The 25,160-nt window shown below is 38.9% G+C and overlaps 6 protein-coding genes across 10 annotated transcripts; 3 read left to right on the forward strand and 3 right to left on the reverse strand.

The window, feature by feature from the left end:
* Positions 1–2,362: 2,362 nt before the first annotated feature.
* Positions 2,363–4,602, forward strand: LOC9315410 (UDP-glycosyltransferase 74C1). The gene is made up of 3 exons (XM_002879297.2): positions 2,363–2,740; positions 3,249–3,609; positions 3,698–4,602. The coding sequence occupies exons 1-3, from the start codon at positions 2,457–2,459 to the stop codon at positions 4,421–4,423; spliced, it is 1,371 nt and encodes a 456-aa protein (XP_002879343.1). The 5' UTR covers positions 2,363–2,456; the 3' UTR covers positions 4,424–4,602.
* Positions 4,576–8,181, reverse strand: LOC9315411 (serine/threonine-protein kinase HT1). Its single transcript, XM_021027655.1, has 12 exons — positions 7,482–8,181; positions 7,317–7,391; positions 7,127–7,231; positions 6,966–7,051; positions 6,518–6,638; positions 6,338–6,417; positions 6,188–6,250; positions 5,963–6,084; positions 5,685–5,770; positions 5,296–5,420; positions 5,029–5,160; positions 4,576–4,856 (listed from the first exon to the last, which is right to left on the reverse strand). The coding sequence occupies exons 1-12, from the start codon at positions 7,908–7,910 to the stop codon at positions 4,850–4,852; spliced, it is 1,431 nt and encodes a 476-aa protein (XP_020883314.1). The 5' UTR covers positions 7,911–8,181; the 3' UTR covers positions 4,576–4,849.
* A 298-nt stretch (positions 8,182–8,479) lies between these two features.
* Positions 8,480–12,855, forward strand: LOC9317264 (acetolactate synthase small subunit 2, chloroplastic). The gene is made up of 12 exons (XM_021028812.1): positions 8,480–8,783; positions 8,857–9,070; positions 9,262–9,345; positions 9,470–9,538; positions 9,978–10,061; positions 10,227–10,379; positions 10,658–10,744; positions 11,100–11,204; positions 11,283–11,405; positions 11,705–11,857; positions 12,101–12,166; positions 12,415–12,855. The coding sequence occupies exons 1-12, from the start codon at positions 8,536–8,538 to the stop codon at positions 12,502–12,504; spliced, it is 1,476 nt and encodes a 491-aa protein (XP_020884471.1). The 5' UTR covers positions 8,480–8,535; the 3' UTR covers positions 12,505–12,855.
* A 1,968-nt stretch (positions 12,856–14,823) lies between these two features.
* LOC110228833 (ankyrin repeat-containing protein At5g02620) lies at positions 14,824–17,655 on the forward strand. Of its 2 annotated transcripts, XM_021027009.1 has the most exons (4): positions 14,918–14,961; positions 15,079–16,071; positions 16,151–16,560; positions 16,706–17,655. In XM_021027009.1, exons 2-4 carry the CDS (start codon positions 15,351–15,353, stop codon positions 17,570–17,572), a joined length of 1,998 nt encoding a protein of 665 aa, XP_020882668.1. In that variant the 5' UTR covers positions 14,918–14,961; positions 15,079–15,350; the 3' UTR covers positions 17,573–17,655. The 2 variants fall into 2 exon arrangements, with proteins under 2 accessions (XP_020882667.1, XP_020882668.1); XM_021027008.1 differs by having other exon boundaries at positions 14,824–16,071.
* LOC9315412 (type II inositol polyphosphate 5-phosphatase 14) lies at positions 17,626–22,853 on the reverse strand. 2 transcript variants are annotated; one of them, XM_021027007.1, is made up of 11 exons: positions 21,864–22,853; positions 21,516–21,768; positions 20,606–21,410; positions 20,235–20,359; positions 19,956–20,040; positions 19,616–19,781; positions 19,473–19,513; positions 19,096–19,363; positions 18,852–18,975; positions 18,401–18,761; positions 17,626–18,298 (listed from the first exon to the last, which is right to left on the reverse strand). In XM_021027007.1, the coding sequence occupies exons 1-11, from the start codon at positions 22,708–22,710 to the stop codon at positions 17,939–17,941; spliced, it is 3,435 nt and encodes a 1,144-aa protein (XP_020882666.1). In that variant the 5' UTR covers positions 22,711–22,853; the 3' UTR covers positions 17,626–17,938. The 2 variants fall into 2 exon arrangements, with proteins under 2 accessions (XP_020882666.1, XP_020882665.1); XM_021027006.1 differs by having other exon boundaries at positions 19,473–19,781.
* An 82-nt stretch (positions 22,854–22,935) lies between these two features.
* LOC9317265 (thioredoxin-like fold domain-containing protein MRL7L, chloroplastic) lies at positions 22,936–24,937 on the reverse strand. Of its 3 annotated transcripts, none has more exons than XM_021027011.1 (6): positions 24,837–24,937; positions 24,567–24,730; positions 23,905–24,470; positions 23,457–23,538; positions 23,240–23,351; positions 22,936–23,155 (listed from the first exon to the last, which is right to left on the reverse strand). In XM_021027011.1, the coding sequence occupies exons 2-6, from the start codon at positions 24,717–24,719 to the stop codon at positions 23,025–23,027; spliced, it is 1,044 nt and encodes a 347-aa protein (XP_020882670.1). In that variant the 5' UTR covers positions 24,720–24,730; positions 24,837–24,937; the 3' UTR covers positions 22,936–23,024. The 3 variants fall into 3 exon arrangements, with proteins under 3 accessions (XP_020882670.1, XP_002881198.1, XP_020882669.1); XM_002881152.2 differs by having other exon boundaries at positions 23,905–24,473; XM_021027010.1 differs by having other exon boundaries at positions 23,905–24,473; positions 24,567–24,724; positions 24,837–24,930.
* Positions 24,938–25,160: the final 223 nt, after the last annotated feature.

Genomic DNA, 25,160 nt, shown 5'->3' on the forward strand with positions numbered 1-25,160 from the left:
CCGAGGGTGAGATACTTTCCACCAACCGGAAAAACTATTCCGATGCTTGTGGTCGTCTCTTCGGTTAACCGCCGTACCCTATGTTTGGTTTCTATGGGTCTTTGGCGAGAAAGGGATCAAACCCTAATCGAGTTGGGCCAGGGATTAGGTTTTCTAAATTTGGGCCTGATTAGCCCCGATAAATTCATATTCCATATGGGCCAACTTTTGTTTTCCTGGTTTTTGGACCAGTGTCTAATTATTTTGTTAATGGGTTTGTCAAAACCAAGAAGATCCTCATGTCTTAGTTTATTCTTATCTAAGAATGAAATATTGTTTCTACAATGTTTACAATTATATCGTTGTAAATTTAGAATGCAGTCAAAAGACCATAAGTGTTTCTTGGTCTCTACTTCCTCCATTATGGAGAGTGATATGTTGTTATTTTCTTTCTATAAGAAACGATTAATTCCACCAAATTCGTCTCTTTGGAAGCAATTGTCCTTTCCTCAATCTTCCAATTCGGAGAGAATTATGGTATCTTCCTCCTTTTTGGAGAATGAAGCTAAAAGCTTTGCATGGACGACATCAGGAGTTCAAGAATATGCTCCCTTGCCGTTGGAAACCAAACCCTTGTTTATCTCGGGTTTTTGGATCATGAAAGTTCTCTCTCATCTTACTTGTGACCACCTTTTTCAAGGACCGAGTGTCACGACACTTTTGGCGCAAGTTTGGATTTTCAAAATTACACGGAAATTCCTGTTTTTGGGCTTGTTGAAACTAAAAAGATTAGTATGTTTCTGTTTAGATGTTTCTAAGAATAAGAATCCGCAAATTTTCAATGGATATCTTTATCGATTGGATAGTAATTTTGCTCTGACCACTCTATTTTTTGGGAGTGATCAATTGTCGGTTATTAAGAGACCTAGTTCGAAAATTTGGATGCTCTTATCTTGCGACTTTGAAAATCCGGTTTCAAAGAACCGCGACAATAAGAGGGATCGAATATTATGGTGTGAAACCAACCACATTCTTCAGTTGGGTAATTACAGCTTGCTAAGGCCAGTGGCGTTTGGTTGCAACAAGTCAGTTTTCAAGTTTGGAAAAATGAATCATGGTGGTCAGGGCATGATTGGAGTATTGATCCTAGATCTATCTTTTCCCGACTCGATTAATTCCTCCCTTGATGAGAGACATGGCTTTAACTTCCTCTTTGTTGAAAGAGAGACCTCTTCAGCTAGCATCTCTCACAGGCGTGGTAAACTTCTAATGTGCCTTCTCCTGAGAAGCTTAGTTGAGTTCCAAAACACTATGCTTTCTATGGTGATTCCCTTCACGAGACGAGGAGGTTTTTTGTACCCTTTTACATCCTTCATACTCACAGGCTCTAATCTTCGGTGTATCTCTTTGCTTGGTTCGAGAATTCTGCCTACAATTGCTTGGTTTCGTTCCCTTCTCTTTATCGACGACCTTGGACTTTGGATCGCGAGATTTTCTTCTCGTCCTTTTTGCGACCCCCCTTTTCAGGGAATGAATGCTCATGCACTTTAGGCGCAATATTGGAAGTTTAAAACTGCTTGGAATCTTTTGTATTCCTTGTGGCAATGGTTACCATGGAGCTTGGCATTCTGGAAAAGGACAGCCCTCCGCATCTACGAGAATCCTTCCTTCGTGGTGGAACTCCTTATCAGTAGTATTTCTTTATCTTTTGCTGTAACTCTTCAGTCTAGGTTTTTTCCTCGTATTTTTAATGGTCGGGTTGTTTGTTTAGCTAAGAAAGCCCGAGCCCGTAAGTGTATCTTTTCCCATGTAAGCTCATCGGTTCCTGATTGGCTCTCCCCAGAGGAGAGTCTCTTCCCGATAACTTAATAAAATGGTGTTTGACAAAAAAAAAAAAAAAAGTGAAATTATAATTTCTATCGGACCCACCCACCTAATCTCCTCACTTCATGGCGTCACCTACCCACCACGTTTATTACATGGTTAGTAAAAAATTTCTTTTACCATCACAATGTTTAAATCGTCATAGATTGCTCTATACACATCACACCAAACTGATTTCAACTAAAATAAATAAATTTCATAGAAATCAATCCTGAAAAAACTTAAACTCTAACATTGCATACAAATTTACTCGCAAAAAATGCATCGATTTATATTGAAACAGTCCTTTAAATTTAAGACTAGAGTGAGTTAAAACCAAAAGCAGAAGAAGAATTGGCAATTATCCTGACAAATATAATATCAACCACTTCACGGAGATTAATATTACACTATATATATATCTCCGTTAAGCATAATAAAAACATCCTATAATTTGAGACCGATACAGTAACTTTTTTCAACATTATAAATAACTACATATATATATCACTATATATACCCACTTAATGGAGACACATAAATTAGAACATTAACATAGCAAGTTAGCAACCACTTATTGTTTCTTTGGTTCGAACAAATAAACCCCAAAAAGAATGAGTGAAGCAAAGGGTCACGTACTGTTTTTTCCATATCCATTACAAGGACACATTAACCCAATGATCCAACTCGCTAAACGCTTATCCAAAAAGGGCCTCGCTATCACACTCATCATCGCCTCAAAAGACCACCGTGAACCTTACACCTCCGAAGACTATTCCATCACCGTCCACACCATCCACGACGGTTTCTTTCCAGATGAACACCCTCACGCCAAGTTCGTAGATCTTGACCGTTTCAACAACTCTACTTCTCGTAGCCTCACCGATTTCATCTCTAGGTATACATGAATTTCAAATATAATATGACATATCTCCCTAGTTATTTTAGAGGTAATTTTACTTTGAAATTTGATGAGAGAATTTTTTTAGTAAAAATCTCTACCCTGAACTTCTTTGTCCATTAAATTTGAAATTTTGAAGCCTTAGACCTTTAGTTATTCCATATGTTCTGAGTGAACTAGAATTTACCTTTGTCAATTACGAAACTTTGTTTTATGTATCTTTTATGTACATTAATCAAATGAATCAACTCTCCTTTTTGAGTGATTATCAACCTTTTTTAATGTTTATACAAAGTAATTCAGCTAGGTTTTACTATTTACAACAGTCATAAGCCTTTTTTTTTTATGAATTTAAAACAGTTTCAATATAATGCAATGCCCATGTAAGAAAAAAGCTTAGCTTTAAAACTATTAAAACTAGTTTCTTAGCGTTTTTAGGATTATTATAATATATACGCAAAAACGTTATTAATCTCTACTGTTACATAATCCCTTGTATATGCAGTGCGAAGTTGTCGGACAATCCTCCAAAAGCTCTGATCTATGATCCATTTATGCCCTTTGCATTAGACATAGCCAAGGACTTGAATCTATACGTAGTGGCATATTTCACTCAACCATGGTTGGCTAGCCTTGTGTACTACCATATCAACGAAGGCGCCTACGATGTTCCCGTTGATAGACACGAGAACCCAACGCTTGCATCTTTTCCAGGTTTCCCATTGTTAAGCCAAGATGATCTGCCTTCTTTCGCCTGCGAAAAAGGGTCGTACCCTCTTATACACGAGTTTGTGGTTAGGCAATTCTCTAATTTGTTGCAAGCTGATGGCATTCTCTGCAACACTTTTGATCAACTTGAACCAAAGGTAACGTTATAATTTATATTTTTTTTGGTCATGTATATGAATTTTGAGAAGGTGGAAAGTTTTGTGGAACGTCTTTTTTCTTACACAGGTAGTGAAATGGATGAATGATCAGTGGCCGGTGAAGAACATTGGACCGGTAGTTCCGTCGAAGTTCCTGGATAATCGGCTGCCAGAAGACAAAGATTACGAACTTGAGACCTCCAAGACAGAGCCAGATGAGTCTGTTTTGAAGTGGTTGGGGAATAGGCCAGCGAAGTCGGTGGTTTACGTGGCGTTCGGGACATTGGTGTCTTTGAGCGAAAAACAGATGAAGGAAACCGCAATGGCGATTAGACAAACCGGATATCACTTCTTGTGGTCCGTTAGAGAATCCGAGAGGAGCAAACTACCGTCTGGTTTTATCGAAGAGGCAGAGGAGAAAGATTGTGGACTTGTGGCTAAGTGGGTTCCTCAGCTAGAGGTTTTGGCACATGAATCAATCGGGTGTTTCGTGTCACACTGTGGATGGAACTCAACATTGGAGGCACTGTGCTTAGGGGTTCCAATGGTGGGAATGCCTCAGTGGACGGATCAGCCCACAAATGCTAAGTTCATAGAGGATGTGTGGAAGATTGGGGTTAGAGTGACGACCGATGGAGAAGGGCTTGCGAGTAAGGAAGAGATTGCGAGATGCGTTGTTGATGTCATGGAAGGAGAGAGAGGGAAAGAGATGAGGAAGAATGTTGAGAAGCTTAAGGTTTTGGCTCGTGAAGCTATCTCTGAAGGAGGTAGTTCCGACAAGAACATTGATGAGTTTGTTGCTCTTTTGACTTAACAATTTGAATCTGAGATGTCATCAGTTTGTTAGTTGATTACCTAATAACGACTTCTTTGTCGGCTAAATTCTGAGTTATCCTGTTGGCTTCATTGGTTGTGTCCCCTGCAAACAAATCCATAAAAAAAACAGAGATCTTTGAATTTGAAGCATAACAAGAATAAAGAGCTTTCTTGATACTTATATGAATATGATACATTGTATCTCAAAATGCTCAGTTCTGTGCATTAGAGAAGTCTATATAGCTCGATGAAAGTACTTTTCAATTTACATTGTACATTGTTACACGATAAGACAATGACAAATCGGAGAGGGCCGTTTGTTTTTGTATTCTTTGTATCTTAGTTTATTGTAAACATGAGAAGAGAGCTCTTGAATTGCTGAGTTTCTCGTGTTCCTGAGTCAAACCTCTCCCGTTCTTTTCTACTATTTCCTGAGGAATCATCCATTTGGTTGAGAAAAAAACTCATGATATATGTAAGAGCTTGGCTCTAGTCCGTTAGGATAAGAAAAATCACGATCTTAGAAGAATTCGGCTTAACTAAGGTGAAAGTAGAAATGCAAAAACATAAATGATAAATAGTTTTTGAGAGTAAGCTTTTTACCAAGGGAACTTGAATGTATCTTTCCACCATCCCTGTTTTGAGCAGTGTACAAAGATCTTGTCCAATCTAACTATGATCTCAGAAAATGTCGGTCTAACAAAAGTTTCCGTATCCCAGCATTCCTCAATCAATCTGTTCAAATAAAAATTGAACCAATAAGCTGAAAGAGGTTGGGTAAAGGATCAAGGACCAAGTAAATGATGTTACTGTAACTTAAGTGTTAAAACAAGTTCTGTTTTAAAGTTGATAAAGATATAGTATACTTACTCTCTCATCTCTTGGGGACAACTTTTGGACTTGGCCTTAAACGAAGGTCTTCTTCCTTCCAAACACATTAGCTTCACTGCCTCTTCTGGAGGCTTTGGATGGAAGGGTTGTACTCCTTCAATCATCTGAAGAATTTGAAGATGAACTCAGTCAAAGATTTATGCCAAGAGAGTTGTTAGAGAAGCTTGTCGGCGTAAGATGCTAGAAAAAAAACATATCAGCTATACTTTTAGAGAGCATAAAGAACACTCAGTAGATTAAAGCCGGACTAGATACAGCCATCAAGAAATGCAGAGGAGCACTACTACACACATGTTTGACCATTAACGTAACTAATAGATACTTCATATACGACGACACCAAAAAGTAAGAATCCATGAGGTACCTACCTCATATAATACGACACCAAAAGAGTAAGAATCCACACTCCTGTCGAATATTTCATCTTTGTAAACCTCAGGTGCCATACAGTAATCTGCAAACAATAAACAAAACCATCTGTTTAAACTATTGCCTCATGGAAATGTATCATTCTTATGAGTATTTCAATAGTAAAAATAGTTTCTTTACTTAATACTTGTATCAAAGTTTCTCAGGAATCTAGATGTTTTATGTACATCATATGCCCTCACTTCTTTTGGGTAGCCAGAAGGAATTAAGGACTTACTTGAAGGATCTATATGGGCCCCGTGATTGAGTATTTTTGATTTATCAGATGATAACTTTGCAAAACTTATCAAACCAAATCCTGCCACCTTCAGATGTCCTCCACTATCGAGCATAATATTTCTGGCACCTTACAAGAAGTTGCAAAAATTAGATAACGAGGGTCCAAAAATATGTTCTCGAAAACTTAATAATTTGCAAATGCTTCTTTATTTAGTTATCTTACTTGGGTTTTAGATCACAGTGGATTACTGGTTCTGGTTTACACTCGTGAAGATAATTCATTCCCCTGAGAAGAACAAAATTATTTGTTCAGAAGATTAAAAAAAACTGTAGTTGTAATTTGAATACAATCTTGCCAAAAAAAGGCACATGCCTGGCTATATCGAGGGCAAATCTTAGAACTTTGGCTGGAGAAAGACGACCTTTCTTTTGAAGATAGCTCCCAAGGTCACCCTGCAAGTTACCACCAAGTTGACAAAATTAGTTCCTAGCATCCAAAAATTGCTTAATGAGGGAAAAATATTTTTCGGTGTAAAAAGAGGGAAAAGCTTACTTTAGGATGATACTCGGACACAATCATCATGGGGATATTTTGAGTAACAGCTCCAACAAATTGCACAACATTAGGATGACGCACCTTCTCGAATAAAGTAAGTTCGTGTTTGAAGGCATTTCTGTGTGTAAACAACAAACTTCAAATGAGAAAAATTGCAGAACAAACGTTAAATGTGAAAAGCAAATAGGGATCAACATAGAGGGAGTGAAGTGAATTCCAGACAAGAACACCGAAAATGTATAATTCCAACATAAAAGATTATATAAGAACTATGATTAAATAATCTTACAGCTCATATCAATGAGTATCACTATGAACATAACAAATGCTTTCAATGATCTATAGCTTAACTCAAGAAGAAATTCAAACTCCTTCTTGACCTATTGTTCTGTTGACCTGTTAGCTAACATAGACAGATACTCATTGAATAGAAGAGTCAACGTACATGGTTTCATGATCCTTGTAGAGATCCTTATCAAGTATCTTTACAGATACCTTGGTCCCATTCCATTTAGCCACTTGATATATTCCCTGGAAAATGGAAAAGTGATGTAGTAATTTGTTAGAAAGCATTTTACGGGAAATTGAAGCAGGGAGAACTCTTACCTTTGAGATACCATCAGCTTTCCGAACTTGAAGCTCTTGTGGATTTAACTCGTACTCAGGAACTTCACGAGGATTCGCCACAACCATGGGTGTCCTTTTGGTTTTCTAAAACCAAGAAGAAAATGTAAATACAAACACATTGAGATATGAAAAGAACAGAGCCTGAATCCATGAAAATGCAGAAACATACCGGAACTTTAGCTCCACGGGCTTTCAAAATGTTGAAAACATCCATGTTACCATAATACTTAGCATCAGCAGCTGCCTATCCACACAACACAACCAAATTTCAAAACCAAAAGGCACAAATCTAACCAAAAAGAGGCGAGTCATGAAACTAGAAGAATCACATTACCGTGCTTCCCCAACGATCACGAGAATCAATATTAGCCTTCCTGGTAAGAAGAAGCTTCACAACATCAACATGACCTTCACAAGCAGCGATATGAAGAGCCGTACGACCATCAAGATCAATACTATTAACATCAATTCCTTCATCAAGTAGATCCTGAACTCCTTCAACATCACCTCTACAAGCCACAAATAGAAGCTGCATAGTAGCGTCGAGGTTATCCGGTACAGCAAGTTGCGGACGGTTAGAACCATCAGGACTCCGACGAATCGGATCTAGAGACGATTGCCGACCAAAACTGAACCGCAAATTGTTCCGGCGAGGATCGTGTGAAGCTTGACGCGTGAATTGACGACTAAGCGTACGACGAAGCGATCTAGTTGAGAATTGTCTCGAGATTCCTCGTTTTAGCTGTCCCGCGATATTCGCCATGATTTCAAATCTCTGTGTCTTCTCTCTTTCGTCTTCTTCTTCTGAGAAAAAAATAAAAATCGAATGGATAATCACATTTTCTTTTTCTCGAGAAAATTGAAAATTCTTTGATCTGGGGATTATGTGAGAGATCCGTCTCTAGCGCGTTGCTTATCGAGAATAATTATTTAATTTGATATTATTGGGTTTCCGATTGACTTTGATTTGACTTTTCTTTTCAATCATTATTTGGCGAGTCCCGCGTAATTTTGGACTCTTCTTGATTGTCCACTTTTTTCGGTGGCTTTAACGGATTTAAATTATTTTCTTTTTCCAAAATTGTAAAACTTACCCTAAACTTCTCATTATTACAATTAGTTCCTGCTAAATACTATACTTTTTAGCAAAATTAGGAAACTAATTGACTTGAAAAGGTTTTTCCACGTGGAGCTGACGTGTCGGTCTTATCTACTCGAAGCCTTTTGGGCTTTCTTAGCCATTAATTGCTAAGTTCTTTCAAAACCGAACCGGACCGGCCGGTTCGATCGGTCCGACCAACATATATATATACGCTTCCATTTCACTCGCCGTTTCGTCGTCTTCAGTCTTCTTCTTCAGTAGCAACACCTTGGGCTTCGTCTCTTCAATGGCGGCCATTTCTGTAAGTTCTTCACCATCTCTTCGCTGCTTGAGATCGGCATGTTCCGATTCTTCTCCTTCTCTCGTATCCTCGACGCGTGTATCGTTCCCGGCGAAGATTTCATATCTCTCCGGTCAATCTTCGCACCGTGGCGAAGAAATGGGTAAGCGAATGGAGGGATTCGTAAGAAGCGTTGATGGGAAGATCTCTGACGCATCTTACTCCGAAGCTTCCTCTACGACTCCAAAATCGAAGTACTGTGAATATTTCTTTAGATTCGTTTCCTTTGTCCTTTGCTTTGCTTGATTCTTTGTGCTTTGAAATCAGGGTGAGGAAGCACACAATTTCAGTATTTGTTGGAGACGAAAGCGGAATGATTAATAGGATTGCAGGAGTGTTTGCGAGGAGAGGATACAATATTGAGAGTCTTGCTGTTGGTTTGAACAGAGACAAGGCTTTATTCACCATAGTTGTCTGTGGAACTGAAAGGGTACTTCAGCAGGTCATCGAGCAACTCCAGAAGCTCGTTAATGTTCTAAAGGTTGTCCTTTTGTAGATCGCGCTTATTAGTTTCTGCATCACTATAGTTTCATCAGTAGCAACTTTATGCATCAGCCAATTTACCTGTTCATTACTTGGAAGATTTTAGTGGACTTCTTAGGACTATGGAAAATTTACAATTTGCCCGATTTCTTCTTCCACTCTCTGGATTGACCTTGACATGCTAATTAGGTTGAAGATATCTCAAGTGAGCCGCAAGTGGAGCGTGAACTGATGCTTGTAAAAGTGAATGCGCATCCAGAATTCAGGGCAGAGGTACTTTTTCCTTGCCTATGTGAAATTAGAGTTTGATGTACTTGCTGGTTGCTTCTGATCTAGGGCAGTGGTGGTGTTACTTTTCTCTCTAATTTTGACTAGCTTCTGTCTAATGAATTCGCAGATCATGTGGCTAGTTGACACATTCAGAGCAAGAGTTGTGGATATCGCGGAACATGCGTTGACTATTGAGGTAAATCTACTTATGATGTGTTGTTCTTGATATTTGTTTCGCACTATAGCCTATGGGTTTCAGACTTCTGTTTTGCCTTTTGAAACTGATGATGATCCACATGCAGACTCTATTTTGGGATGTAGATTCAGTTTAGATGTGTATTAAGGTTTATTTGAAACTTTTGGTGCAACTTCTGGAACTTAATATAATGAGAAAGTTCTTCAGCAGGTTGCTGCTACCCTTGATTACCCTATGCTTATAATCTGCATTCTGAATTGTATTGCCTGTGCTGATTTCTGTGGGAGTGCTCAGTGTTATTTATAAAGTTAGAGAAGCATGACCTTAAATATATTGTTCTTTTTACCTTGATTATGAGAAAATGGAATAAAAAAAGAATTTGGTGTATCTAATTTACATATTTTAGTTCTTTAGTAATCGTTTTCAAGCTATCTTGCAGGTAACTGGAGATCCTGGAAAAATGATTGCTGTAGAAAGAAATTTGAGAAAGTTTCAGATCAGAGAGATTGTCAGGACAGGAAAGGTAGTGTATGTTTGGAATATTAGATTTTATGGCTTTTGAATATCATTTAGTTTGTGCTATCTAATGTATGTATGTAGTAGTTACATCTTTGAGTGGACACAAAGACATAGATCTCAGGGACTTTCACTAATTTAGGGAAAATGGAATGACATTTTTGGATAACAGATAGCACTGAGAAGGGAAAAGATGGGTGCAACTGCTCCATTTTGGCGATTTTCAGCAGCATCCTATCCAGATCTCAAGGAGCAAGCACCTGTTAGTGTTCTTCGAGGTAGCAAAAAAGGAGCCGTGGTCCCTCAAAATGAAACAACAGCAGGGGTGTGTGCTTCTCTCCTCCTTAGATTGTTTAACTTCAGCTTGAAGTTCCTCGCTTTCCTTTCAAAGATTTTGGTTGCATAAATTAGTAGGTTACGCTATTTGATGAAGTTAAACAGAACTACCAGTGCCAGTGTTTTTTTCCCTTTATGTGGTGGCTGCCTGGAATTAACTTTTGAAGCATGCAATTCTAATGCCCTTTTTTGTTTTTCACCCTAGCTACACTGAAGGTTTTCCACGTTTGGTAATTTTTAAAAGTTATCTTTTCTTTTTAAATCTAGGGAGATGTTTATCCCGTTGAGCCAACTTTTGACCCCATGGTACATCGTGTTCTCGACGCTCACTGGGGACTTCTCACTGACGAAGATGTAAGAGAGTTCTTTGCTATATATCTAACTTCCTGCCATGAATTTGTTAAATAGCAATATGAAAAAAGTCAGGTATCAGATTATAGTTTGCATTACAAGAGTTTCACTTATTTTTCCATTCAGGCTGTCTGGGACTCTGAGTTTCAGTAATCAATTCTGTTAATATAGTTACATAAATGATAAATCAATTTTGAACCAAAAAAATAAAAAAAAAATAAATGATAAATCAATTTAGTGTGTATGATAGCTGTGGAGACTGTATCTATTTACTTACATAGCAGACATTGAAAGAGTTAGGGTTTTCTCTAAGCGATTTCGTTTTATTTATGACAGTTATTCTTTTCTGATCTTTCAGACGAGTGGGCTACGGTCGCATACTCTATCGTTGCTTGTAAATGATACTCCAGGAGTTCTTAATATTGTGACTGGTGTTTTCGCTCGAAGGGGATACAACATTCAGGCATAGTCCTTATCTCTCTCATACGCGCGCACACACTTGGGGTTTAATGATACACTGAAAGATCTTCTTTTTCTTTAGAGCTTGGCTGTAGGACATGCTGAAACCAAGGGCATTTCACGCATTACAACAGTTGTACCTGCAACAGATGAATCGATCAGCAAATTGGTGCAGCAACTTTATAAACTCGTAGATGTGCATGAGGTGGGATTACCAAAAGCTACCGTCTTTCTTATATATTTAACAATTTGAATGTTTTTGATGGCCTTTTCTTTCCTTTGCTTATCTTAGACCTTTTGCCCTTTGTTTAAAACGTAGATTAGAGGAAGAGTTTTCTGCTAACTCTTTCTTGACTTTCCTATATCATTTCCTGGTCTTGTGTGTTTATTCGAATGAGACCTCTAGTTCCAAGAGTCAAACTGTACAGGCTTCATGAAAACAGTTCTGAGCATGATGTACCGCAACTTTCCACGCAGTTATTAACTTTGTGAGGATTTCTGCAGGTCCATGATCTTACGCATTTGCCATTTGCTGAAAGAGAACTGATGCTGATTAAGATTGCCGTGAATGCTGCTGCGAGAAGAGATGTCCTGGACATTGCTAGTATTTTCAGGGCTAAAGCTGTTGACGTATCAGATCACACAATTACTTTGCAGGTAAAATACATTTCTCATAAATTGGATTTTTATTGAGGTGTAATTGCATCTCAGTCTCAGATGAGAAATCCTTTCAATTGGAGATCTTCAAAGTTTCACGACTTTCTATAGGTCTTCAACTTGTTTGACATAATCAGAGTTCTATTTGCCAAAATATATGAAGCAGACTTGGTTTTCCATCTTAATCTCTTTTTGCTTTAGTGTTTTGGATTTTGTGCTGAAATTTGTTGGCTGTGGATATAGCTTACTGGGGATCTAGACAAGATGGTTGCACTGCAAAGGTTGTTGGAGCCCTATGGTATATGCGAGGTTTGTTTCGCAATCTACCTGTGAATTCTTATCATGCTACTCCAATTGTTCGGATAAAGTTCAAAGATCTAGTTGGTAGTGAAATCTAAGTCTCTGGTAAAATAAATAACCAAAGCTGGACCTAGTTTCATGATATGTAATTCTACGTCTTCTTCTGGTTGTGCTTATAACAAGAATAAGCTTGCCAAGCATTGCTACTTTTAAATTATGCATCGTGTTGATGTTAATAATGAAACTATCAATGACAGGTTGCAAGAACTGGACGTGTCGCATTGGCTCGTGAATCGGGAGTGGACTCCAAGTATCTTCGCGGATACTCCTTTCCTTTATCAGGTTAAACCGGTGCTGAGTGCATCCATAGAAACTTTTGAAGGTAAAAGTTTCATTACACATTTTATGAGCCAACTCAAAGACAGAGCCAGAGAGACTGCGTAGATATGTTTGTGACTTTGTTAGCTGATTTTGGACTTGTTGGCTTCATTTCAAATCCTTTCTTTTTAAGAAGAAAAAAAGTTAGGATTATTAAATCTTCGTTCGTATTTTTTTTTTTCTTCCAATAGTCTTCTCCCAAGATAAATAAATAGCAATTATTATATGTTATTTAGATCGCTAGAAGACTAAAGAGGGAACACAAATGGACTTTGTAAATGTTATAGAGTCACAAGTCAAACTAAGTAAGCGTTGACTGAGCCGGACGTTTACCTAAAAAATGTTTGTCCCTACTTATCTTCTAGAGAGATTCAATTCACTTACATGAATAACGTAACTTACTTTTCTCTTAAATGTGATTTTTGTTTATTTGAACTAAGAAAAACAATTCTTATATGTTTAAAATATTGTCGCTTCTTCTCTAATTTTATGGTACTAATGATACACACCATAACCTTGAAAAATGTGTTGGTATAGAACTTTATTCATGTCTTCTTTTTTGTTAAACTTTTATTCATGTCTTTCAAAAACTCACATGCACATCACACGTCTATAAGGATTTATTAACAGAAAGTAGGCATACCACTTATCAGATTTAGCAAGCAATTAAGCCAAAAGTAAATGTGGTAACTACTAATTTGTCTCATAATTATGCTTCCCAAGTCTCGTAAGTGATCACCCACATTTGGGTTCTCTTATAAAGGCATCCGCAGTAGCAAGCTGAAGGGTGTTAGAGGTAATAAAAAAAGAATAAAATTGTTTCTCTCCTCACATCCGGATGTAACTTTACACTCGGGTGTAACACACACTCTCCTTTTCTCTCTCTTTCTTTTTCTCTCTCTTTTCTATCTCTCTTTAAATTATAATAATAAAAAAAAGTTTACACCCACTTTCACACTTGCTCCACACTTGTTCGACTGCCCATGGTCTAACTAACTAGTCAAAATATTCTTCCACTTTCGTCCCAGTAAATACTACAATACATTTGCAAATACTACACAAAAGATCTAGTAACAATCCCTTTTGGGAAACTGTCACCATTGCACCTGGACGGGGACAACAATATCCTCAAATTCACATGTTTCGAAATCCTGGCTAAAGTAATTCAATATTTGTAAGTCCAAATAATGTCCATACGACTCATATCAATCTTAACCTTTTCAATAAATCTCACTTCTCTAAATATATACTTTCAAGTTTCAAAAATCTAACCATTTTTCGTGATTATTCTATTTTAAGTCGGAGAAGCTTTGGATCATTGGATGACATGTGATATCAAACCTTAGATTTGAAAAAATACACACTTTTGGAAAGGAAAAGTTGTTTTTTCGATATGCATATGTAAAAGAAAATTTTGATAAGTGCAATTATAAAGCACAAATTATTAATGAGCCGACCATGTGCTTTTTTTTTTGTTTACTCTTTTATTTTAGTTTGTCTGTAGTGACTACAAAATTATCGGGCACTATGAATGGATCGATCATTTTTTTTTTTTTTTGTCTGCCAATTGGATATTAGATAATATGAACATGATACATCGTTTTTTGTTACACATCAGAGGATATATGAAATTACATAAGGAGAGAAATTGATTCTAGCTTGTTTTGCCAGAAAATCAGCTTGGGTATTATCTTGACGCCCAATGTACTTAAACGTGTAAGTGCTACGAGCCAAGGCCATGATATCCTCTAAATATCCTTTAATAGCAACTGGTGGTCGTGGGAGATTGCTTCTAGAGTTGTTTGAGCTAGAATGGATCGATCATTTATATATGCTTTATCGGCGGAAGAAATAAATTAAGTATTTTATATTCTTCTGGTCTTCTAACATTCTATGCATGATGGATAATTCATTGAATTGTAACAATTTTAAACTACATCGTTAGTTAACTAACAAACTGATTAAAAAAAAGAATCCCTAACTAAGATGATACTGACTTTTAACAAAAACAAAAAATTGATACTGACTTGGACTTTTTACTAGAGGAAGTAAGTAAATATGACAAGTTGTATCGTCTTTGAAGTTTACCTTGTTTAGACTTTTAACTTGGATTAGGTGTGACATGGCACCATCCATCATCATTAGAGACCTCCATCAATTTCTTATCTTATTACAGTCCCAAACTAAAATATCTAACTTACAGAAGAAAAAAAACACTTTTCTAAGAGAAATTAATAAAACTTTACTTAATTAAAAAAAAAAGAATGCACTAACAAAACAAAAAAAAGAGTTTGTGGCTGCTGAAATTCTTCAAAGTGATGATGATGCTGATGTTCTTCTTCTGACATTCTTTCTCTCTCTCTCTCTCTTTTTTCGCAGCTTCTTCTTCATCTTCGGCTTAACAACAACAAAACTTCACACACGTGGTAAAAGGCTGAAGCTTTTTTCAAACCCTTGTTGAAATTCGAGTTCTTTTGGTGTTTCTCTTGGTCTTGTTGAGGTACTGAATCAGCTTCTTCTTCTCCGATCTTAATCGCTTCCAGGTTTCTTCACAGCTTGGGATGATTTGAAATGAAATCTGTTGTCTACTGACTACTCTCCAATTCATTTCCGGTAAAGTTGGGTTTTTTTCTTTTCTTCTTCTTGCTATACATGGACTCTTCGAGGTGATATCAACAAAAAAGCTCGTCTTTTTTTTTTTTCTCAAGATTTGTGTGTGATTAGAGATTAGGGTTTTCGTTAGATTTTGGGGATAACAGATCATCTGGGTTTAGGTATTTTTGTTGATAACGACGATAAATTGGAGTGTATTAATATGACTATAATGGAGGAGAAGCAGACCAGTCCTGTGGGAGAGAAGCAACAGAGCTTTAATGGTATAATAATAAACCAAACACAAGAGAATCAGACAAAATCAATGGAGAAACAACAGAGTTTCCCATGTGTGGTGGAGAATCAACCGAGAAAGGCGAGAGCTTTAGAGAAACAAGTGAGTTTCCAAGGTGTCAATGTAGAGAATTATCAGCAAAGCAGACTCGGAAGATCAATGGAGAAGCAACAGAGTTTTCGAGGTGTGAACGTTGAGAATCATAAACGCGGAGTTATGGAGAAGCTACCGAGTTTTGGTAAAGCAACAATGGAGAGGCAGAAGAGTTTCCGTGGTGGCTTTTTGGAGAAGCAGAAGAGCTTCCGTGTGGTGATGGAGAGGCAATTGAGTTTTATAGGTGAGAGGAGGAAGAAGAATGAATCACCAGGGAAAAGAGGAGACTCTTCTCTTCATATCGCTGCTCGTACCGGGAACTTAGGTAAGGTTAAAGAACTGATTCGAGGTTGTGGTGATGGCGGCGGAGATGAGTTGAAAGAGTTGTTGTCAAAGCAGAATCTTGAAGGAGAGACTCCTCTTTATACTGCAGCAGAGAATGGCCATTCAATTGTTGTTGAGGAGATGTTGAAGCATATGGACCTTGAAACTGCTTCCATCGCTGCTAGAAACGGGTTTGATCCATTTCATGTCGCAGCCAAACAAGGCCATCTCGGTATGAAGATTTTTACTATCTTCAAATCTTCTCCATTCTCAATGGATTGTTCTCTTACTTGGCTCATCTTCTTTTGCAGAGGTGTTGAAGATACTGTTGGAGACATTCCCTAATTTGGCAATGACAACGGATTTATCGTGTACAACTGCGTTACACACAGCTGCAACACAAGGACATATTGATGTGGTGAATCTTCTTTTGGAGACAGACTCTAATTTGGCTAAGATTGCTAAGAACAATGGTAAAACTGCGCTTCACTCTGCAGCAAGGATGGGTCATGTGGAAGTTGTTAAATCTCTGATAGGTAATGACCCAAGCATTGGATTTAGAACCGATAAAAAAGGGCAAACTGCTCTTCACATGGCTGTAAAAGGTCAAAATGATGGGATTGTTGTTGAGTTGGTGAAACCTGATGTTGCGGTTTTGAGTGTTGAGGATAATAAAGGAAATACGCCATTGCACATTGCCACAAACAAGGGGCGTATTAAGGTAATGGCTCTTTACGTTTCTCAAATATCAAAACTCGGTATTAGACAAGTCTAATAAAAGGCATTATTCATCATGGAATGATCCTTTTCTTAAGTTTCCAGTTGATGTTAGTTCTTATGTAAACTGTTAATTGACTTCTCTGCAGATAGTACGGTGTTTGGTATCTTTTGAAGGCATTAACCTCAACCCTATAAACAAAGTTGGAGATACGCCACTCGATATCGCTGAGAAGATAGGAAACGCAGAGCTTGTGTCAGTTCTGAACGAAGCAGGAGCCGCTACAGCTAAGGATCTCGGAAAGCCTCAGAACCCAGCTAAGCAACTGAAGCAAACAGTCAGCGACATCAAACATGAGGTACAATCTCAGCTTCAGCAATCCAGACAAACAGGTGTAAGAGTCCAGAAGATAGCAAAAAGACTCAAGAAGCTACACATAAGCGGTCTAAACAACGCTATAAACTCAGCAACTGTTGTGGCTGTGCTTATTGCCACAGTGGCTTTTGCAGCAATCTTCACAATACCCGGTCAGTACGAAGAGGACCGGTCGAAAGGAGACTTGCTAGGACAAGCTCATATAGCAAACAAAGCACCATTTCTGGTCTTCTTCATATTTGACAGCTTGGCACTGTTTATATCCTTAGCTGTTGTTGTGGTGCAGACTTCAGTTATTGTGATTGAGCAGAAGGCGAAGAAGAAGCTTGTGTTTGTGATTAACAAGCTCATGTGGTGTGCTTGTTTGTTCATATCCATTGCCTTTGTTTCTCTCTCTTATATTGTTGTTGGCAAAAAGGAGAGGTGGTTGGCTGTATGTGCGACTGTTATCGGCAGCACGATTATGTTGACTACGATAGGTGCAATGTGCTATTGTGTGGTCATGCATAGGATGGAGGAATCTAAATTGAGGAGCATAAGGAAAGAGAGAAGCAAGTCTCAGTCTTTCTCTATGTCTCGTATGCCGTCTGATTCAGAGATTTTAAATGGTGAATACAATAAGAGAATGTATGCCCTCTGATTTGTAGAGAATTTGGACCATGAGAGATCTCCGCAGAATGTAAGAATAACCAATATAAATATACTTGTATTTTGTACCTGTAAGCCATTGCTATTTGAGCTTCTCGACTAGAATAACAGATCTGTAATGAGAGAGAGAGAAGTTCACTGTACCCTGAAGAACAGTCTCAAAGCAATCTGCTCTTTTTCTAATATCCAATGAATCAAAGAATGAAAATGAAGAAACTATAAGTGGATGTAACCCGAATCTTAGTTGTGAATAAGATGTTTAATATCCTACTGGGTCTGGATGCATTTCTTTTGATGGCTTCACAGTTCTTCTGCTCCTAAGATCTAGCTATAGTTGTGATGTTTACAGGAAACATCATCAACCCCGTCTGGTGGATTCATCGGTTCTGTGTCTGGTGCTTCCACCACGGTTAGCATCTGTCTGGTAACGAGTGGAACCCTCTAGATTCTTTGTCATGCTGGTTGTTTTAGAATGAACGAGACTAAGGGATTTGACTGCTGAGGAGCAGTGGCGGACTTTGATAGAGTGGCTTGTTGTTCTGGTCGAGCAGCTTCCCTGAATGATTATGATCAGGGTCACTTCTTTGTCAGAACTTTCTTCAGACAATGAGTTTTGTTGGATGCCATCAACGGACTCCTCTGAGGTGTGAAAGTCTTCATGATGAACCTTCACCTGCAGTGAAGCATCTGGTTTTATAATCCCAGCTCCTGGAGAAACCTAGAAAAAGGTTTTTTATTTTTTTAATAACAAAAGTCATTAAATCATGTCAAATCGTATGGAGAAAACAGCAATTCATTGGCGTAAAAGGAGAATAATAACCTCAAGCCAGCGAGGGAGACCAAAGGTGCCTCTTGAATGATTATCAAGTTCCTCTCCATCCTCTCTAACGAGAGTTTGACCCTTGCAGACGATGTTGAAGATGGCTCTACTCGAGTTTGAAGTGTTTCTGATAGTAAAGATGAAAGTGTCCTGACTATGAAGAAGAATGTTGTTGGTGCTCACTGATGTTTCTGGAACCGATTTTAGTTCCTCGAACATGGATTTGAGTTTCTCATTGGACTTTACTATTTTCCCTAGCTCCTGTCTTCGCACAGATTTATCGGTGTGAGCTATGTTAGCATGAAGTTTGCACCGCACGGGTTTGTGATCACTCTCAGTCACATCCATGCAAGCTTCATACCTGCAAACACAACGCATAGGAGGGTGGTGGGAAAGAGGGAAGGGGAGAAAAAAGAGAGAAAAGATCAGAATATCGTGGATGGAACATTACATTACAGTCGACGAAACTACAGGGCACTGCAAACTGCATTCTGAATATGAGATTGATTGGTTGTCTCTATATATAACTCTGTCACACCATGCGGGTATTCGCTTTTTCTCTCCTGAATCATACCCTGGAGATAGGAGCAGCATAGAAATCAATTCCATTCTTTAGTTAGTGAGAAATCAGAGCCACAAACTCATCATAGAGCAACCAGGAGAAATCTGCAGCGTATTTCAAATCAATCTTTTACCTCCAAGACCTGGTTTATTCTTTTCAAATTTGTAAGTCGGTGGGAAGGTGATTAACGCCTCACGCATTCCTTGGAACACTTTTCCCTCATTCATCTCTTGCCTAAGTTGGTCTTTCTCTCTGAGCCAATCAAAAGATCGGTGCGAAATGAAGTCCCTCGCTTCATCGTAGGTTATACCAAACAACCTGTAATTGAAGTCACCGAAAAATGCAACCAGATCTGCTGCTGCTAAATCAGACTTCTCCTCTTCAGTGCTGATGTTTGTATTCTAGGAAACAAAGAAAAAGAACAATAACAATAGTAAGGGACAAACAACAGGAGCTTGAGACCGAGATTGTGAACAAAAAAATGTAAATGCTAATATAAAAAGTTCTTACAGGGTTATTCTTTAGCGCTTGAGCTGATGTTGAAGCACCAGCTGCAAGAGAAAGGGCCCATGGCAAGCCAGAAGAATAAAGAAGCCAAAATAAGTACGTGGAGAAGCCAAGTGAGCAAGACAAAAACAGGTACAGGACTATACCAGCTGCAGCAGTATATACACTTTGTCCTTTGGAAAAGACCATTGACCGATATATGTGATTGAAATCCGCGTTTCTCCGAGTAACTGCCTCCAAGTGAGCAGCCAAGTGACAGTTCACAAAGCACATAATCCGGTCATAAACTCTGATTCTCAAACCCACACCTCCCTGTTTTTTACAATGTAGGAACATTAATATGTGAGCAATAAGATCAACAATGATGACTCATCCTAATCGGAGGTTAACCATCAAAATCCACTATCATTGATTATTGGATCATACATCATACTAACTGATTTTGTATTAGACAGAACCAAGTGAAATATAGCAGTAAAGACAAACCTTGTTCCCAATGGCGCGGCCAAATCCACAAGGAACTGCTGCGACATCAAGATCCCCGACATGTGTTCTAATACTCTTCCTCACCCTAAAGCAGAAAGTTATAAGACATGAGGTGACAACAGATGTTAATCTGGAATATATGATTTAACTTTACACTCTTAAGACAGGTGAAAGACTTTTGGTGCTATGTAAGGAAATAAAACTACTGTTGTCTGGTCCACCTGCAATCACTCGAGAAACACAAAAATGTAACACGTCTGAAATGACTTTTTCGCCTACCAAAGAGATATTAGCAGTCCTGCCAATTGCCTTGAACCCATACGTTCGAAAGTATTTCTCTCATCCAGTGCATTTCCAATTGCATCAAGCCACCACTGGCCCACGGCACTTCCTTCAACCCCTACCTACAACCGAAACACCAATATGAGCCGACTTAAAATATGTAGACAAACAGCATTATCCCGATATGAAGTGTATGAATCCGCATGCAACATTTCAAACATTCTATTGATGATAGTTTGTCTTAATAGCTAGTGAACCTAGGTAGTACTGGACAGGTTTTGCCTGCTGTAGTTGGTTAATGATCTGGTCAACCGTTATTTTTATAAGAAATATAGTCATGAGTAAATAACTGTAAGAAAAGGAGTTACCGTTTCCTTAGCAGTGGACATGGCTAAGAAACCAGCCCCCATATCCACCTCTTGCAAGCCAACAGCGACAATGCCAACATCTGAAACAGCAGAACCCAGCCAAGACACAAGCGCTCCGCGTGAAGCCCGTCCTTCACCAACATTCCAGGTACCAATCAAGATTTTAACACTGTCTTGTCGGGCATATGTCATTTCCTTTTGAGACAATTCTGTTCGGATTACGCTGTCTAGAGGTCCTGGAGATGTCACATACCATCCTCTTACACCACCATGAGTGGCTAAACTAAAAATGAAACCACCACCTGCTGCTAGCTTTATCACAGGTTCATTGTGTGAAACCCAGCTTGCAATTAGCTTTCCACCAAGATCCAAGACCTGGATGTAACCACTTGCATAACCCACATATATTCGATCACCAAAAGTGCAAAAGCACAGAACAGCCTGCTGATGATGATTCACCTCCCGCAAGCGGCTTCCATTTCCGTCCCACTGAGCAATTACGCCATTCATGCTTCCAGTCCAAATTGATCCATCTGCTGCTATCGCAATAGCTTCTACTTTCCTAGTGTCTTCTGCAAAAGCTCCTGTACTTCTAGTGGCAGCTCGACGAACAGCTCCTGCAGCTCCCATTATGGCATGGCGCGATCTTTGCAAAAAGCCCTGTGATTTCTCCTTTTTTGGTGCGGAGAAGAACTTCGCTTTCGTGTCTTCAACTTGTTGACCTTGCGTTGGTGGCATGTCCACACGATTTTCAACTTGCCCATCAATATTAAAAACTTTCAGAAGCTCTTTATTCTGAGCATCCCTGCACATATAGATCTCTTTGAATGATCACAATAGAACCACAACAGAAAAAGTTCCAATATTTAAGACTAATGTATGTCATTATTCTCAGAGGAAAAAAACCTACCACAGTGAGAATGAGAGGTGCTGCACAGCCCACACTTTAGCTCTTACTGTATCAACTAACAAAAACTTGACATCTGACGAAGATATGCTGCATGTTCCATTGACAGTAACTTGGCTCCTCAGGTCAATGCCAGACCTCTCAACTAACAATGCGGCCATATGTTTCTCCTCCGGTTTAAGCACAAGAGACTTCTCTAAAGAATCCAAAGTCCATATTTTTATCACACCGCCATCAGAACATGACCACATATCACCTGCATCATAAACAATAAGAGACCACAAAGATTTGAGAATCCAAATACGAACCATCAAAGACTAGAGTAACCCTCTGGGATCAGAGAACACTAACCATATGAGCTTATGACGATATAATTCACAGGACCACGATGAGCTTGCCACGAGAGTCGTTCCTTGAAAGGCTTTGAATCATCCGCAGTAGCCGTAATCGGCTGATTCATTTTCCAGGCCCTGATTTTGCCATCCTTGTGGCCGGTCCACACAAGCCTATTGCCGTGGTCAATCATCAAACACAAGGCAGGCGAGGTCGGAACAGATTCATGAAACGGCGCTGTATCCTCATCCCCTCGCCGTACCTGCCCGCCAAGGCCACAACCAACCTCGTATGCTTCCTCCAAGTTCCAGAACCTCACGCCGTTCTCTTGTCCCGCCCATAGCTGACTTTCTGTGCACACAATGTTTCTCAGAAACTTTCCCGTCTGTGTCTCTCTTAACGGATGCGGTCGGAGCTCGAGACATGGCGGCCGTCCGGGATTCACCGCGGCACGCACCGGCACCTTAAATACGTCAACGCCACCTCCTGCACCGATGAATTCTGGAAGGGACTCGATATCATCCTCCCCGCCGCCGTCATTTTCACCGTGCTGTGATGCTGGTTTCGATGGAGGCGTGACAAAACCGTATTCCTCCCCGTTGCCTCTTTCACCACTGGTTCTTCCATTGATGATGACTACTCCTTCGGTAGAGAACTCACCATCAGAGGAATCAAAATAAACAGCTTCGGAATCCGATGTCACGGATCTAGAGCCCTCATCAAGGCTATATTTGCGGATTGGATGGTGAGGCTTCTGTTCGTATTGCTCGACATAGGAATGTGTCTTACGGGGTGGCAGAGGATGGGCAGGGACGAGCGATGCCAACGCCTCCCGCTCATCTGCTTCAATAATTACCGAATCCATGGAAGAAGATCAAAAGTATTTGCCAAATGAAGAAATTTGGAAATCGGAACGAAACCAACCATGAAGAGGAAATGAGGATGAGAGATGGTGGGAGATTGAGAGAGAGCGAGAGAGAAAGGGAGAAGAGAGCACGTTGCAAGAGAGAGAAACATGGTGATCAAGTGTTTACGGACGCGAAGTCTCTGCTTCTGAGACTCATAATTTCTCATGTTCTATAAATAGCAATTTCGAAAAAACATATATTTCACAATCAAAAGATTGATTACTTCTTCAGTTCGTACATTTTCTTTACATAAGATCACAAAGGCCTATGCTTAATTGACACTTACATCGACTAAAGGAATCTGTTCTTGCGAATTCACAACACCATTCAAACAAGGTGGTTTTGCAGCTCCATAATAGAAGAAGGCCATGATTTTTGAAAGCTCATCTGCTGTTCTAATGCCTGAAAAATATGTTAAACTGTTCTCAGTACAGCAAAAAGGTTAGAGATTCCGGTACTGAACGGTTTCAGGTTTCAAGACAATACCTTTCTCACGGTATAGTATCTTTCCAGCTTTCGTGAAGATGATCTCTGGGAACACACATACTTTCAGAGCAGAGACCAAATCTGTCTCAACCACAGCATCAACAGCAACACACTGGAAGTAATAATGACCCAGGAGGATTAAGCACAAGACCAAAATATACAGCAAGATCAAAGAATGGTTTCAGAAATGGTAAAGAGATATGTCCAATAAACTTACTCTAGGTGAAGGAAGTCCACAGTTCCATATAACTTGAATTGCCTTCTCTAGTTCTTCCCTGAATTTTTCGTTTTCCTTTGGCCTGGAATTAGCCGATACTCGTATCAAATATTAACACAAAGCTAGAAATACTATAGTGAGGATTGAAATATTCCTCTGTAAGTCAAATTTAAGCAAGAAGAGAGCCAGAACTGCCTACAAATACAGAAAAAGGTTGAAACTTTCTAAACACTAAATGAGTTGAATGCAAAAACAAAACAGCCGAAATAATAATCAAATGCAGGGATGAGCATATAAGCTAATCAACCAAATGCAGAAATAGTTGTAAATGTGTAGCATTTTGACAAGCAAAGCAAGCATGAAAATTGGCAAAAGTCAAGTATGACGAAATGAAAGAGACCACTAGCAGAAAATTTATTTGACAGCAAAATAAACTGTTACCACCAACCTCTTGTAGCGGTTGTGAACAAGAACCATGAGAGGACTGATATCTTTGAACACCGTCTCTTCCCATTCTGCAGTTGTGAGATCTTTAATCGGGCGTATATAGTTATCATCTTGCCAAACAATCTCCTTCTCACTATCATCTCCTTCATTATCTTCATCATCAACATCCTTCTTTTCATTCTTAATCGTTATCTTATTAAAAAACTGATTGAAGCTAAAACCCCAACCATCAGCATCTTCAGGCCAATTAGGATCCTCTTCATTCACAACAAGTGGGTAATCAGCAAGAAGCTTCTGCATCTTCCTCCTCTTCTCAACCATATCAATCTCCTCCTCCTCTTCGATATCAGGATGCTTATCAATCACCTCTCTTATCGTCTTCCTCCATTCCCGTCTCTCTTCTGGATCATCGAGATTCGCTTCTTTCCCGCCAGAGTTATCTTTTTTCACTTCATCTTCCTCGTCTTCACTGTCACTATCTTCTTCTTTGCCTCTCCATACCTTCTTCCCAAGTTTATCAACCAACCCAAAAGCTTTCACATTTCGTCTTGACCTCATAACATTCCACTTCTAGCAATACGTCGGAGCAAAAAAGGTTTCAAATTTGAGCCAATTCGAAACTCAAGTAACCAAAATTAGAGAGTTAGGTAATCAGAAACTAACCGAGGAGGAGGGAATCTTCACCGAAGCAAAACAGTCATGCCTCAACGAAGTAACCTCAAAACGATATCTTTTGCAATGGTAAAGTACTGAAGAAGGGCTGAATCCATTTTCTTGAACAGGGCAAGTGAACTGTGTCGAATATGGAAGAATCATTCCTCCTGAAACTAAATGAACAAATCGAAAACCCAACGAGATTTTTCAAGTTGAATTGCCCAGAAAAAAAGGGAAAAAGGGGAAGAAAATAGAATTGAATGAAAAAAATCAACAAACCCAGCAACACAACTGTATTTGCCACTGCTTCTTCTTCTTCCCCAGCAACAAGAACAAACAACTTAAAACCCTATAGAAACCTCTGTTTTGTTAATTGGGATAGAATTCGTAGGCTTAAAAAAAAGCTGTCAAATAAGAAAACGACACGTCATGAACAAATTGTTTTTTTTATATAATAATTTAACTTTTTTTTTTTTTTTACATCTAGATTTATTATTTATTGCAAATTATGAGAACTGTTACATAAACGATTCTACAACGGACAATTCCTTCCGACCCTTATTAGATCCACGACAGACGACACTTCCTTCTCCATGCTTTTGA

Source organism: Arabidopsis lyrata, assembly GCF_000004255.2.
Source record: "Arabidopsis lyrata subsp. lyrata unplaced genomic scaffold ARALYscaffold_4, whole genome shotgun sequence".
In the NCBI taxonomy this organism is placed as follows: domain Eukaryota; kingdom Viridiplantae; phylum Streptophyta; class Magnoliopsida; order Brassicales; family Brassicaceae; genus Arabidopsis; species Arabidopsis lyrata.

Bases quoted from the DNA above. Each gene is read 5' to 3' on its own strand.
- LOC9315410 (XM_002879297.2), top strand. From the start codon at position 2,457: ATGAGTGAAGCAAAGGGTCACGTACTGTTTTTTCCATATCCATTACAA. The intron at 2,741-3,248 runs GTATACATGAAT...TTGTATATGCAG, and splicing joins CTCACCGATTTCATCTCTAG to TGCGAAGTTGTCGGACAATC. The intron at 3,610-3,697 runs GTAACGTTATAA...TTTCTTACACAG, and splicing joins TTGATCAACTTGAACCAAAG to GTAGTGAAATGGATGAATGA.
- LOC9315411 (XM_021027655.1), bottom strand. From the start codon at position 7,910: ATGGCGAATATCGCGGGACAGCTAAAACGAGGAATCTCGAGACAATTC. The intron at 6,639-6,965 runs GTACGTTGACTC...GTTTACACACAG, and splicing joins TACAAGGATCATGAAACCAT to AAATGCCTTCAAACACGAAC. The intron at 5,421-5,684 runs GTAGGTACCTCA...CAAATTCTTCAG, and splicing joins TTGGTGTCGTATTATATGAG to ATGATTGAAGGAGTACAACC.
- LOC9317264 (XM_021028812.1), top strand. From the start codon at position 8,536: ATGGCGGCCATTTCTGTAAGTTCTTCACCATCTCTTCGCTGCTTGAGA. The intron at 8,784-8,856 runs GTACTGTGAATA...CTTTGAAATCAG, and splicing joins TCTACGACTCCAAAATCGAA to GGTGAGGAAGCACACAATTT. The intron at 9,071-9,261 runs GTTGTCCTTTTG...CATGCTAATTAG, and splicing joins AGCTCGTTAATGTTCTAAAG to GTTGAAGATATCTCAAGTGA.
- LOC110228833 (XM_021027008.1), top strand. From the start codon at position 15,351: ATGACTATAATGGAGGAGAAGCAGACCAGTCCTGTGGGAGAGAAGCAA. The intron at 16,072-16,150 runs GTATGAAGATTT...CTTCTTTTGCAG, and splicing joins AGCCAAACAAGGCCATCTCG to AGGTGTTGAAGATACTGTTG. The intron at 16,561-16,705 runs GTAATGGCTCTT...ACTTCTCTGCAG, and splicing joins CAAACAAGGGGCGTATTAAG to ATAGTACGGTGTTTGGTATC.
- LOC9315412 (XM_021027006.1), bottom strand. From the start codon at position 22,710: ATGGATTCGGTAATTATTGAAGCAGATGAGCGGGAGGCGTTGGCATCG. The intron at 21,411-21,515 runs GTAGGTTTTTTT...CTATATGTGCAG, and splicing joins CACCTCTCATTCTCACTGTG to GGATGCTCAGAATAAAGAGC. The intron at 19,364-19,472 runs GTAAGAACTTTT...TTTGTTTCCTAG, and splicing joins AAGCGCTAAAGAATAACCCT to AATACAAACATCAGCACTGA.
- LOC9317265 (XM_002881152.2), bottom strand. From the start codon at position 24,719: ATGATTCTTCCATATTCGACACAGTTCACTTGCCCTGTTCAAGAAAAT. The intron at 23,352-23,456 runs GTAAGTTTATTG...TATTACTTCCAG, and splicing joins GTGGACTTCCTTCACCTAGA to TGTGTTGCTGTTGATGCTGT. The intron at 23,156-23,239 runs GTATTGTCTTGA...CATATTTTTCAG, and splicing joins GATACTATACCGTGAGAAAG to GCATTAGAACAGCAGATGAG.